Genomic DNA, 11,353 nt, shown 5'->3' with positions numbered 1-11,353 from the left:
ATTTACCATGGTCATCTCTGGAGTGTGGGAGGAAACCAGAGCACCCCGAGGAAACCCACGCAGACACGGGGAGAACGTGCAGACTCCGCACAGACAGTGACCCAAGCCGAGGATCGAACCCACATCCCTGGCACTGTGAGGTAGCACTGTGCCAGGTGGGTGAATGGGCCATGGTAAATACACAGGGTTACCGGGATAGGGTGGGGAAGGCAGTCTGGGTTAGATACTCTGTCAAAGAGTCAGTGCAGACATGATGGGCCGAATGGCCTCTTCTGCACTGTTGGGATTCTATTCTATTCTAACCCCTCACCTTAAAACAAAGCTCAATACTGGAAATCTGAACATTAAAAAAGGGGAGAGAAAAATGCTGTAAATTCTCAGCAGGCTATGAGTGTGTGTCCACAGACAGCAGGCAGAAATAAAAAGCAATGAAGGAAGGTTAATACTGTGTGGGTAAGTGCCCAGCCTGCAGAGGGCAGGTTGGATTGCATACAAGTTAATTCCTTGCTGATCTCTCTCTATATCCAGAGTGAGTTGGGGGCGGATCGGTACAGTTTATCTGCACCGAGATAGAGAAGGAGAGGGAGAGAGAGGAGAGAGGAGAGAGAGAGGTTGTGAGCCGTCGGCGGAGGCAGAAAGAGAAATAGAAACCCTCCTCTCTCAAATCCTGAAGTGGCTCCGGATCGCTGAGATCGGACCAGAGAGGCGAGGGAGAGCGGAGAGAGATTATCAAGCCACCTCCACCCTGCCGCCAGAGAAGGAGCAAGAGGGGGAGAGAGGAAAAGAGGGGGATAAAGGAGAGAGAAAAAAGAGGAAGATTCGTCCAAAAGACAGCCAGGCACCGTGTGGAGCTGGGATTGTGATCCCGAGAAATCCCAGTGCATCCTGTCCCGCTCTGTCCCTGTGTCCCCATCATGTCCAAGCTCAGTGCGCTCTTACTGTGCCTGCTATGGCTGTGCGACGTTGTGTGGGTAAGTGACACCTCAGCTGCTGATATTGTTACACTGGGAGTGACTGAATGAAATGTTTGCTGCAGCTTTCAGAATGAAGCTGCCCATTCTTCTTGTGTTGAGAGCAGAGCTTGGTCCTCGATCTATTTATATTGTTGCAGGCTGTGACAATGCCATCGCTTTCCTGACACAAGTGGCAATTGCTGCCGGCATTGAATTTGCATTTGATTTCACATTTACCCCCTCCCCAGGGACCCTGTCCCACAGTCAGGTAGCTGCAGTCCCAGGTGTGCCCTGCATCACTGCCGCTTTCCTGCCAGCAACACTTTCCCACCCTTTCCAAAAATGATTCAGGCTCCTCTTCTCCTGACATTTCATTCTCACCTTCTTCCTTTTCTTTCTCTCGTCTCCTCTCCTCTCTCAATCTCCTCTCTCTCTCGTCTCTTCTCTCTCAACCTTATTCCTTCTCTCTCTCATCCCTTCTCTCTCACCTTCATTCCTTCTTTCTCACCCCTATTCCTTCTCTCTCTCATCCCTTCTCTCATTTCTTCTCTCTCTCATTCCTTCTCTCATTCCTTCTCTCTCATTCCTCTCTCTCATCTCTCTCTCACCCTCTTTCCTTCTTTTTCACCCTTATCCCTTCTCTCTCTCATCCCTTCTCTCATCCCTTCTCTCTCTCATTCCTTCTCTCTCATTCCTTCTCTCTCTCATCTCTCTCTCTCACCCTCATTCCTTCTTTTTCACTCTCATTCCTTCTCTCTCTCATCCCTCTCTCTCATCTCTCTCTCACCCTCATTCCTTCTTTTTCACCCTTATCCCTTCTCTCTCTCATCCCTTCTCTCATCTCTTCTCTCTCTCATTCCTTCTCTTATTCCTTTTTCTCTCATCCCTTCTTTCTCACTCATCTCTTCTTCTCTTCTCACTCTGTCTCTGTCTCTCTCTCTCTTGTCTCCTCTCTCTCACTCTCTCCAATCCAGCTTCAGAGAGTGATTGAATTCGCGGGCAGTGAGATTTCTGTTCTCTGGTTGGTGTCATTTGCTTAATTTTGGAGCTGTTAACCTTTAATTTACCATGAATAATTGGAAGGGATGCAGGCTACTTGCAGAGTTTTCTTACTGTATTAACCCAGTCTATCAATGAGTTTACATCATACTGATTGTTGTACGGTGTATGAAGAAAACAAACATTTATACTGTGCCAGGGAGAAAATATTGAAAGCTTACATTTACTCTGCAGTGTGGTGGCAATGTTTCGATCGCAGTGATAGTTCAGTGATAACACTCTTACCCTGACAGTCCTATCCCAGAGGCTGAGCACATGGTCTAGGCTGAAACCTCCATGCCGTACTGAGGGAAGTGAAGCACTGAGGGAAGTGTAGCACTTTCCGAGGTCCCATCTTCTGGACCAGTTGTTAAACTGAGGCGCTCTCTATTCTCCCAGGTGGACGTATACGATCCCAGGCCACTGTTTTGTGGAGGAGCTGGGGTGTTATTATTCCTGGTGACCTGGCCAATATTTATCCTCCAACCAGCAACACCAAAACAGATGATCTGTTCATTAGGCTGGCAGAGACACGATGGGCCAAATGGCCCCCTTCTATGTTGTAAATTTTCTGTGACTATCCCAGCACTGTGGGAGCTTTCTGTGCGCAAATTGGCTGCCACATTCCGCCAAGTTACAACTGAGACGACACTTCAGAAAGAACAAAGCACTTTGGAGCCACCCTGAGGCCATGAAGGAGATGCAGATTCTTCCTTTACTTTCCTTTAAGATGCGAAGAGTTAAAACTGTGCACCCCAAACCCCCACCCCCACACCCCCACCCCCACACATCCCCACCCCTACACACCCCACACTCCTCACACACCCCACGCACCCCACACATCCCCACCCCCCCACCCCCACCCTTTACCCCCACACCCTCTCTACCCCCACCCATCCCAATCCCCACACACCCCACCCCAACTCCCACACACCCCACCCCCACCCCCCCCACACCCCACCCCCACCCCAACCCCCACACACCCCACCCCCCACACACTCCCTATCCATCCCACCTCCATATCACCCTCTCCACCCCACCACTCATAACATATCCCCCACACACACACACCACTTCCCACATCCTTCACTCCCCCATACCACCACCCCACACATTCCACCCCCATCCTCACACACCCCGCCCCATAGCACTCCACGCCCCCCCCTCCCCACACACCATCCACACACCCTCCATTACCCCCCCCCCCCCCCCCCCCCCCCCCACACCCCCTACAACCCCGACAACCCTCAGAAAAACAATCCGGTGTGTCATGGCTGACCACTGGCAGGGTTTGGTCAAATGGAGGTTGTGCTGATTCTCCGCTGACTGGAGTTATTGTGGAATCCTCATTCGAATGGAAAGCAGCAGATCTGGATCTAAATGCAGGCTCTGTTCGACCAAAACGAACCAATTGAAAGCCAAGCTTCTTCCTCTTCATTAATATCCAGCAAAGTCCCGGTTGGGAGGCTGATGCCATTCTTCCTGGGGCAGTCCAGTGGCGACTGACTGGATCTTTGTGAAGTAGATTACTGGATTGCTATATATGTATATACATGAAGAGTGAAATGCCATCCACTGCGTGTACTCCTCTGACTGTTCCCTGTGTGCATAATGTTTAATTCGGGCATATAATTCAAGTCTCAATTGCAGCTCCAGATGATTCATGTCTGAGGAAATACAGGCACAATAGAACTGGCACCAATCCAAAGTTACTGTACTCCAGTTGACCTCAATAACCCATGTTTTATGAGCCTGTGTGGGCTATGTTATGTGAGCAAGTGTCTATATTTCAGTCCCACCTGTAGCCTATAAAAGAGATCAAAATCTGTTTATTACATCTGGAGCAACCCACCTGAGACAAAACTGTGTAACACGTAATAAATCCCTCGCCCGTTAAACTGCTTCAAAGCCGCGGGGAAGGAGGTGTCTTCCCACGCTTTTCAACTCCCCACATATGTGCTGGCCTATTCCATCTTGAAGCAAAGGTAGCTGAATGGTGGGCCCCACCAGAGTGACCTGGGGCAGGGGCCCACTTTAAGAGTCCACGTCATTCGCGGTTACACTTACTGTACACAAAAGTTTCTCTCTCCTACTGGTTCTGTATTGATTAACCTGTAGCTTTAATCCTCCAGACACACTGTGCAGTGGGATGGGATTAGCGCTTTCTCCAAGTGGTCACTACTGATGCAAAACAAATTAAAACTGCCTAAAAGGAGAGATCACAAACAGATCTGATGCCAGAGAGTAACTGAAGGCTGTAATCTAATAACAGCCATGTATGTCAGTGACTGCCAGGCTCCGTCTGTTATTTTAACTTCAAACCTATGACATCGAGGAAGAAATATATGTTTAGATAGTAATGCGATTTAGATGTGAACGTCCTGTTCATAATTCAGTCAGGGGGAGTAGCTGGGGTAAATGCATGGGGTTGTGAGGATAGGGCCTGGATGGGATTGTGGTCGGTGCAGACTCGATGGGCTGAATGGCCTCCTTCTGCACTGTGGGATTCTATGCATTCAGCAATTTTTCCTTATTCTGTTTCTGAAGGGCTGCTTCATGGCCATTTAAAATGATAATTTACCTTGCTGGTCCTCTTTAACTTCCTCTCTTCCTCATCTTGAAGCCATCAATTGACGGTGAGGAGGCTTTGTATTCCCAGCTTCAGCACTCCCTCACGATGGTGAAGTGGGAAGGGAAAGTGTGACCAGCACTGAGAACAGCAACACTTTTTGGATGCATTAATGCTCTTGCTATGTCTAGTGACCAATGGAATTCTTGCCTCCTCCCCAGCTATTTGGCCACGGAAGGCATCACAGACAAGGCTCACTGTGAACCCACCTCTGAATATGTTTCAGCAAAGGGGTGTTGAGGTGATAACTAGGAGCGGGAAACCTTGCTAACCTTCCACTTGCAGTGTAGTGGCACGATGGTCTACTGTAAGATAAGCAAATTCATCCCAGGCAAGGAATTGACAATGGGTTTCACTCCATGTATGGTTCGGTTATGTGCTGTCTTACCCCATCAAGACATCAGGGCTTTTGTACATAAAAGGTTCAGTTGATAACTCTCTTATGACTGGGTCAGAAGACTTTGGGTTCAAATCCCACTCCAGAACTTGGACACATAATCCAGGCTGACGCTCCATCGCAGTGCTGCACTGCCAGAGGTGCTGTCTTTCTGATGAAGCATTGAAACCAGGCACTGTCTGCCCCTTTAGGTGGATGTGAAAGATCTCTATTTTGAAGATGGGGAGGAGAGTTTACCCTGGCTGGTGGCACGGTGACACAGTGGTTAGCACTGCTGGCTCACAGCACCAGGGACCCGGGTTTAATTCCCGGCTTGGGTCACTGTCTGTGCGGAGTCTGCACGTTTTCTCTGTGTCTGCGTGGGTTTCCTCTGGGTGCTCACAGTGCGAAAGACGTGCTGGTTAGATGCATTGACCATGCTAAATTCTCCCTCAGTGTACCCGAATAGGTGGCGACTTGGGGAATTTCACAGTAACTTCATTGCAGTGTGAATGTAAGCCTACTTGTGACACTAATAAATACATTTTAAACTTAAAACTTATCTATCAAACAGCACACAAAAATGGGTGATATTTCATCCCTATTTTGGGGATCGCACTGTCTGCAAAGTGGTTGTTGCTTTTCTTAAATTCCAATCAATTACTCATAAAATTATTGCTTTTAAGAAGTTCTTCATTCACTGTAAAGTGTTTTGGGAGATTCTAATGCTGCGGGAAATGGTGTATAAATGTGAGTTTTCCTTCCTGAAGCAAAATGCAAGAGGGGGGGCTTGCGAAAGATAGAATGAGTACTTTAATTTAATTCACATTTGATAGAATTTCTGCTAAATAGTCAAATTTTAAACCTGCAAATTTGGTAAGTGTGTAGATTAATGCAAAGCGATGGGCTCAGAGGCAGCTAACTATAGAGACTGATTCAAAAAGCTGTGACAATTCTTACAAATTAAAAATGTGGAAAAGCAGTATAGTTCTCCTGTGAGAGCTGTTCCAATCCATTAACAGTCTGAGCTTTCATCTGATTTACACTGTCGTTTGTGTTTAATTGGAATATCTGTAAATGCCTGGTGGTGGGGAGAAATCAATCTCCAACCTTTCTGGGATTAAATGAGCAAATTCCGTGATTCTTATTAAGGTTTCAAATATGCAAACTCACGTCAGTACCAGGCATGTCACCTTGCTGGATAGTAGATTGGAGAAATCCACGGTCTGCCCAGTAGACTTTCACCAGTCAATCATTTGCAAATAGGGGTTGGCATTGATTTTTGTTTTGCTTTCAAGTGTTTACAGCGATACCGACTTGCATTTAAACTCTTGCAGCCAACATTCTGTAGCCTGTATCCTAACTCACCCCGGGTCCCAATTATCCATCGCCCTGCAGTCCTCTCTGACCCACACTGGCTCCCAGTCCAACAATACCTTTATTTTAAAATTCTCGTTCTTGTGTTCAGGTTCCTTGACAAGCTTACTCCCACCCTACCTCTGTAACCTTATCCAATCCTATAAACCGCTAAGATTGATGCGTTTCTCCAACTCTGGCCTCTTGAGAATTCTCCTGCTTTCAGCTGCCGAATAGTGAGCTCTGGAATTCCCTCTCTGAATTGCTCCCGCTCTTTATCTCTCTTTCTCACCTTTTAAGACACTCCTTAAGATCTAACTGTCAGAGCAGGCTCTTGGTGACCTGTGCTAAGATCTCATCATGCGGCTTGGTGCTAAGCTTTCTTTGACAATTGCTCTTCTGAAGAACCTTGGGACATTTTAATGCATTAAAGGTGCTAGATTAATGCAAGTTGTTACGTAGCACCTTTTCATGGAAGCACTAAATGGAAATGAAATGACACTGAGTTACGAAAGGTGTTTGTAGGAAGGAGTGGGAGGCCATAAGATGTAGGGGCAGAAGTAGGCCATTCGGCCCATCGATTCTGTTCCGCCGCTCACTGGGGCTGATCTGATATGATGATCCTCAACTCCACTTTTCCACCTTATCCCTTGATTCCCTTCCTGATAACTCAACCTTGAATGTACTTAATGACCCAGCCTCTGCAGCCCTCTGTGGTAAAGAATTCCCCAGATTCACTCCCCTCTGGGAAGAGAAATCTTTCCTCAGCTAATTTAATTTAGTTTAATTTAACGATGGCTGTTAAAGGAGGGAATTGCAGCCGAGGTAGCTAAAGGCTCTCGTCCCAATGAGGAAAGAGGGATACGGGGGGTGGCGGAGTGGGAACAGGTTATTGAGGTAAAGAAAGTAACTGGAGCTTGTACTTATGTCGCACTTTTCATGACCACAGGATGTCCCAGTGCACTTTCCAGTCAATAAGGCATTTTGAGTCTGGATATTATTATAATGCTGGGGCACACAGCAGCCTATTTACTCACAACTAGATCCTATCATCAGAAATGGTTACGTGAGGTAATGCATTTTGGAAGGTCTAATACAGATGGGAAATATACAGTAAATGGCAGAACCCTTAAGAGTATTGATAGGCAGAGGGATCTGGGTGTACAGATACACAGGTCACTGAAAGTGGCAATGCAGGTGGAGAAGGTAGTCAAGAAGGCATACGGCATGCTTGCCTTCATTGGTCGGGGCATTGAGTTTAAAAATTGGCAAGTCATGTTGCAGCTTTATAGAACCTTGGTTAGGCCGCATCTGGAATATAGTGTTCAATTCTGGCCGCCGCACTACCAGAAGGATGTGGAGGCTTTGGAGAGGGTACAGAAAAGATTTACCAGGATGTTGACTGGTATGGAGGGTATTAGCTATGAAGAGAGGTTGGAGAAACTTGGTGTCTGGACAAATACATGAATAGGGAGGGAATAGAGGGATATGGTCCCCGGAAGGGTAGGGGATTTTAGTTCAGATGGGCAGCATTGTCGGTGCAGGCTTGGAGGGCCGAAGGGCCTGTTCCTGTGCTGTAATTTTCTTTATTCTTTGTTCTTGGGGGGGCATGGTGGAGCAGTGGTTAGCACTGCTGCCTCACAGCTCCAGAGACTTGGGTTCGATTCCCGGCTTGGGTCACTGTCTGTGTGGAGTTTGCACGTTCTCCCTGTGTCTTTGTGGGTTTCCTCCGGGTGCTCTGGTTTCCTCCCACAGTCCAAAGATGCGCAGGTTAGGTGGATTGGCCATGCTAAATTGACCCTTAGAGTCGCGGGATGCGTAGGTTAGAGAGATGAGCAGGTAAATGAATGGGGTTACGGGGATAGGGCTTGGGTGGGATTGTTGTTGGTGCAGACTCGATGGGCCGAATGGCCTCCTTCTGCACTGTAGGGATTCTATGAATCCTTGGTTTAAATGATAAGAAGATCTGGTTTTAGTGATGTTGGCTACCAGAGAATCAAACCATTGGGCAGACTTCCCCTTGACAGGAGAGGCAGAGCCTCAGTTTCATGTCTCGCTTGAGAGGCAGCATCTGTGACAGTGCAGCAGTCCCTCCGTACTGGCAGTGAGGTGTCAGCCTTGAATGAAGAAATCTTCCCCATACTCTCTTGAATGGTTTGACTCTGATTTTTTGATTTGATTTATTATTGTCACCTGTATTAGTATACAATAAAAAGTATTGTTTCTTGTGCACTGTACAGAAAAAGCATACCATTCATATAGTACATAGGGGAGAAGGAAAGGGGAGAGTGCAGAATGTGGTGTTACAGTCATAGCTAGGGTGTAGAGAAAGATCAATTTAATGCAAGGTAGGTCCATTCAAAAGTCTGACAGCAGCAGGGAAGAAGCAGTTCTTGAGTCGGTTGATACATGATCACATGTCTTTGTATCTTTTTCCCAATAGAAGAAGGTTGGAGAGAATATTTCCAGGGTATGTGGGGTCTTGATTATGTTGGCTGCTTTTCCAAGGCAGTGGGAAGTGTAGACAGAGTCAATGGATGGGAGGCTGATTTGCGTGATGGGACTAGGTTTCGTTCACGACCCTTTATAGTTTTTTGCTGTCTTGGTCAGAGCAGGAGCCATACCAAGCTGTGATACATCCGGAAAGGATGCTTTCTATGGTGCATCTGTAAAAGTTGATGACAGTCGTAGCTGACATGCCAAATTTCCTTAGTCTTCTGAGAAAGTAGAGGGGTTGGTGGGCTTTCTTAACTATAGCGTCAATGTGGAGGAAAAGGTTATCTCCCCTTGTGTGAAATTCTTCCAGATCTGACATCAATTATTTTCAAAAGCCGGAACATCTGAATGAATTCATCCCTAATCCTTTTATAGCCTAGAAAATGCAAAGCGAGTTTGTGTAATCTCTCCTCATAATCCAGTCATCTGGAGCCAAAAGAGAAAATGCTGGAAAATCTCAGCAGGTCTGGCAGCATCTGTACGGAGAGAAAAGAGCTGATGTTTCGAGTCCAGATGACCCTTTGTCTCTCCTTACAGATGCTGCCAGACCTGCTGAGATTTTCCAGCATTTTCTCTTTTGGTTTCAGATTCCAGCATCCGCAGTAACTTGCTTTCATCCAGTCACCGGGAGTCCTGGTAACATTCTGGTGAACCCAAGACTTGCTCCTTTCAAGACCAATGTATCTATTCTAAGATGCAGTACCCAGGATTATGCACAATACTCCAGATGTGGTCTAACAGGGCTTTGCACAGCTGTAGTAGTAATTGCATATTGTCCTGCTTGTCCATACATAAAGTTAAGGACTGAGGCAGCACAGAGATATTCATGGGGGTGAGGGAGTTGTTGGAGGCTGGGGGTGTTATCAACATATATTAGAAGCCAGCCTCATGACAGTAGGTGATGTCGGTGAGGAAGAGGAAGAGGGTTGAGGATGGAGATTGGAGGGTTCTTGTGGTAAACATGCGGAGGTCAGAGGAAGAGGAGACAGCCATTGAACCGTCGCGACAGGAATTTCGATCAAAGCTAATGAAGAGCTTGAAATGAACGCAGACTTTGACATCTCAAAGCACTTCACCTTATAAATTACTTCCGAAGAGCATTGACTGCAATGCAAGCAAACAGATGTTCCTTTGAATGTGTATATATACAGCAGAAAAATTATGGGGTTCATCCCTCCCTCTCCCTCCCTCTCCCCAAATAAGGCTTATACCATCAGGGAAGACTGTTCTGAGCTGTGCCAACTGTCCATAACCACCAGTAATTCAGTCACATTATGATCCTGACAGGCTCTCGATGGCAGATTTGCTTTCTAAGGATAGTCTGTTGGACCTTGACAGCTACTTGGCCACTGATCCACACTTTAATTTTTAAACTGGACTCAAAACCCATTTTCTTTCCAGGCTTCCTTCTCTGTCTCTTCGCACTTCCTCCTCTTTATGTCTCCCTCCCAATTCCTCCTCTCTCATACTCCCCTATTTCTTCCTCCCTTTTTCCTCATAGAATCCCAACAGTACAGAAGGAGGCCATTCAGCCCATCAGGTCTGTTCCGACCACATCCCACCCAGGCCCTATTCCCCGCACCCCACCCATTTATCCTGCTAATCTCCCTGACCCTAGGGTTAATTTAGCCAATCAACCTAACCTGCACATCTTTGGACTATGGGAGGAAACCCACGCAGACACGCGGAGAACATGCAAACTCCACACAGACAGTGACTTGAGGCCAGAATTGAACCCGGGTCCCTGGCGCTGTGAGGCAGCAGTGCTAACCACTGTGCCACTGTGTTGCCCTACCACTCCTACCACTTCCTCTTTACCTTTCTCTCCCTGACATCTTCCTTTCGCCTCTTCATCTCTCTCTCTCTCTCTATACTTCTTCCCCATCTCTCACATACATTCTCCTTCCTCTCTTTTCTCCCTCTCCCATCTTCTCTTCCTCGATTTTCGCCCTCCTGGAATTAGAAATCTTTCACAGCTTTCACAGGGGAGGTGATGGCCTCGTGGTATTATTGCTAGACTATTAATCCAGAAACTCAGCTAATGTTTTTTTTTTATTTTATTTTCTATTTTTTTATTTTTTTTTCTATGTGCTGGGGACCCAGGTTCGAATCCTGCCACAGCAGATGGTGGAATTTGAATTCAATTAACAAAAAAATCTGGAATTAAGAATCTACTGATGACCATAAAACCATTGCGGATTGTTGGAAAAACCCATCTGGTTTACTAATGTCCTTTAGGGAAGGAAATCTGATGTCCTTACCTGGTCTGGTCTACATGTGACTTCAGAGCCACAGCAATGTGTTGATTCTCAATTGCCCTCCAAGGGCAACTAGGGATGGGCAATAAATGCTGGGCCCAGCCAGGGATGCCCATGTCCCACAAATGAATAAAAAAAACCAGCCTGACCAACCCTCGAGTTCTTTGATCTTTCAAAAATTATTTTTACTGAGACTGGATGAAATTTAAGCATTTCTTACGAGTTGGCGTCTGGTTGAACATTGGGT

At 46.7% G+C, this 11,353-nt stretch overlaps 1 protein-coding gene across 1 annotated transcript in view; it reads left to right on the top strand.

Moving 5' to 3' along the window:
* Window positions 1-578: 578 nt before the first annotated feature.
* LOC144509412 (uncharacterized) overlaps window positions 579-11,353 on the top strand; it is a 254,968-nt gene continuing 244,193 nt past the window's right edge. Inside the window, exon 1 of the mRNA XM_078238257.1 lies at window positions 579-971. Within this exon, the coding sequence (XP_078094383.1) occupies window positions 915-971 (57 nt within the window). The 5' untranslated portion in view covers window positions 579-914. The remainder of the gene's footprint in view (window positions 972-11,353) is intronic.

This window comes from Mustelus asterias, chromosome 21, assembly GCF_964213995.1.
Source record: "Mustelus asterias chromosome 21, sMusAst1.hap1.1, whole genome shotgun sequence".
Lineage (NCBI taxonomy): Eukaryota > Metazoa > Chordata > Chondrichthyes > Carcharhiniformes > Triakidae > Mustelus > Mustelus asterias.
The sequence above is the reverse complement of the archived record's forward strand: the minus strand, read 5'-3'. Positions and strand labels throughout refer to the sequence as shown.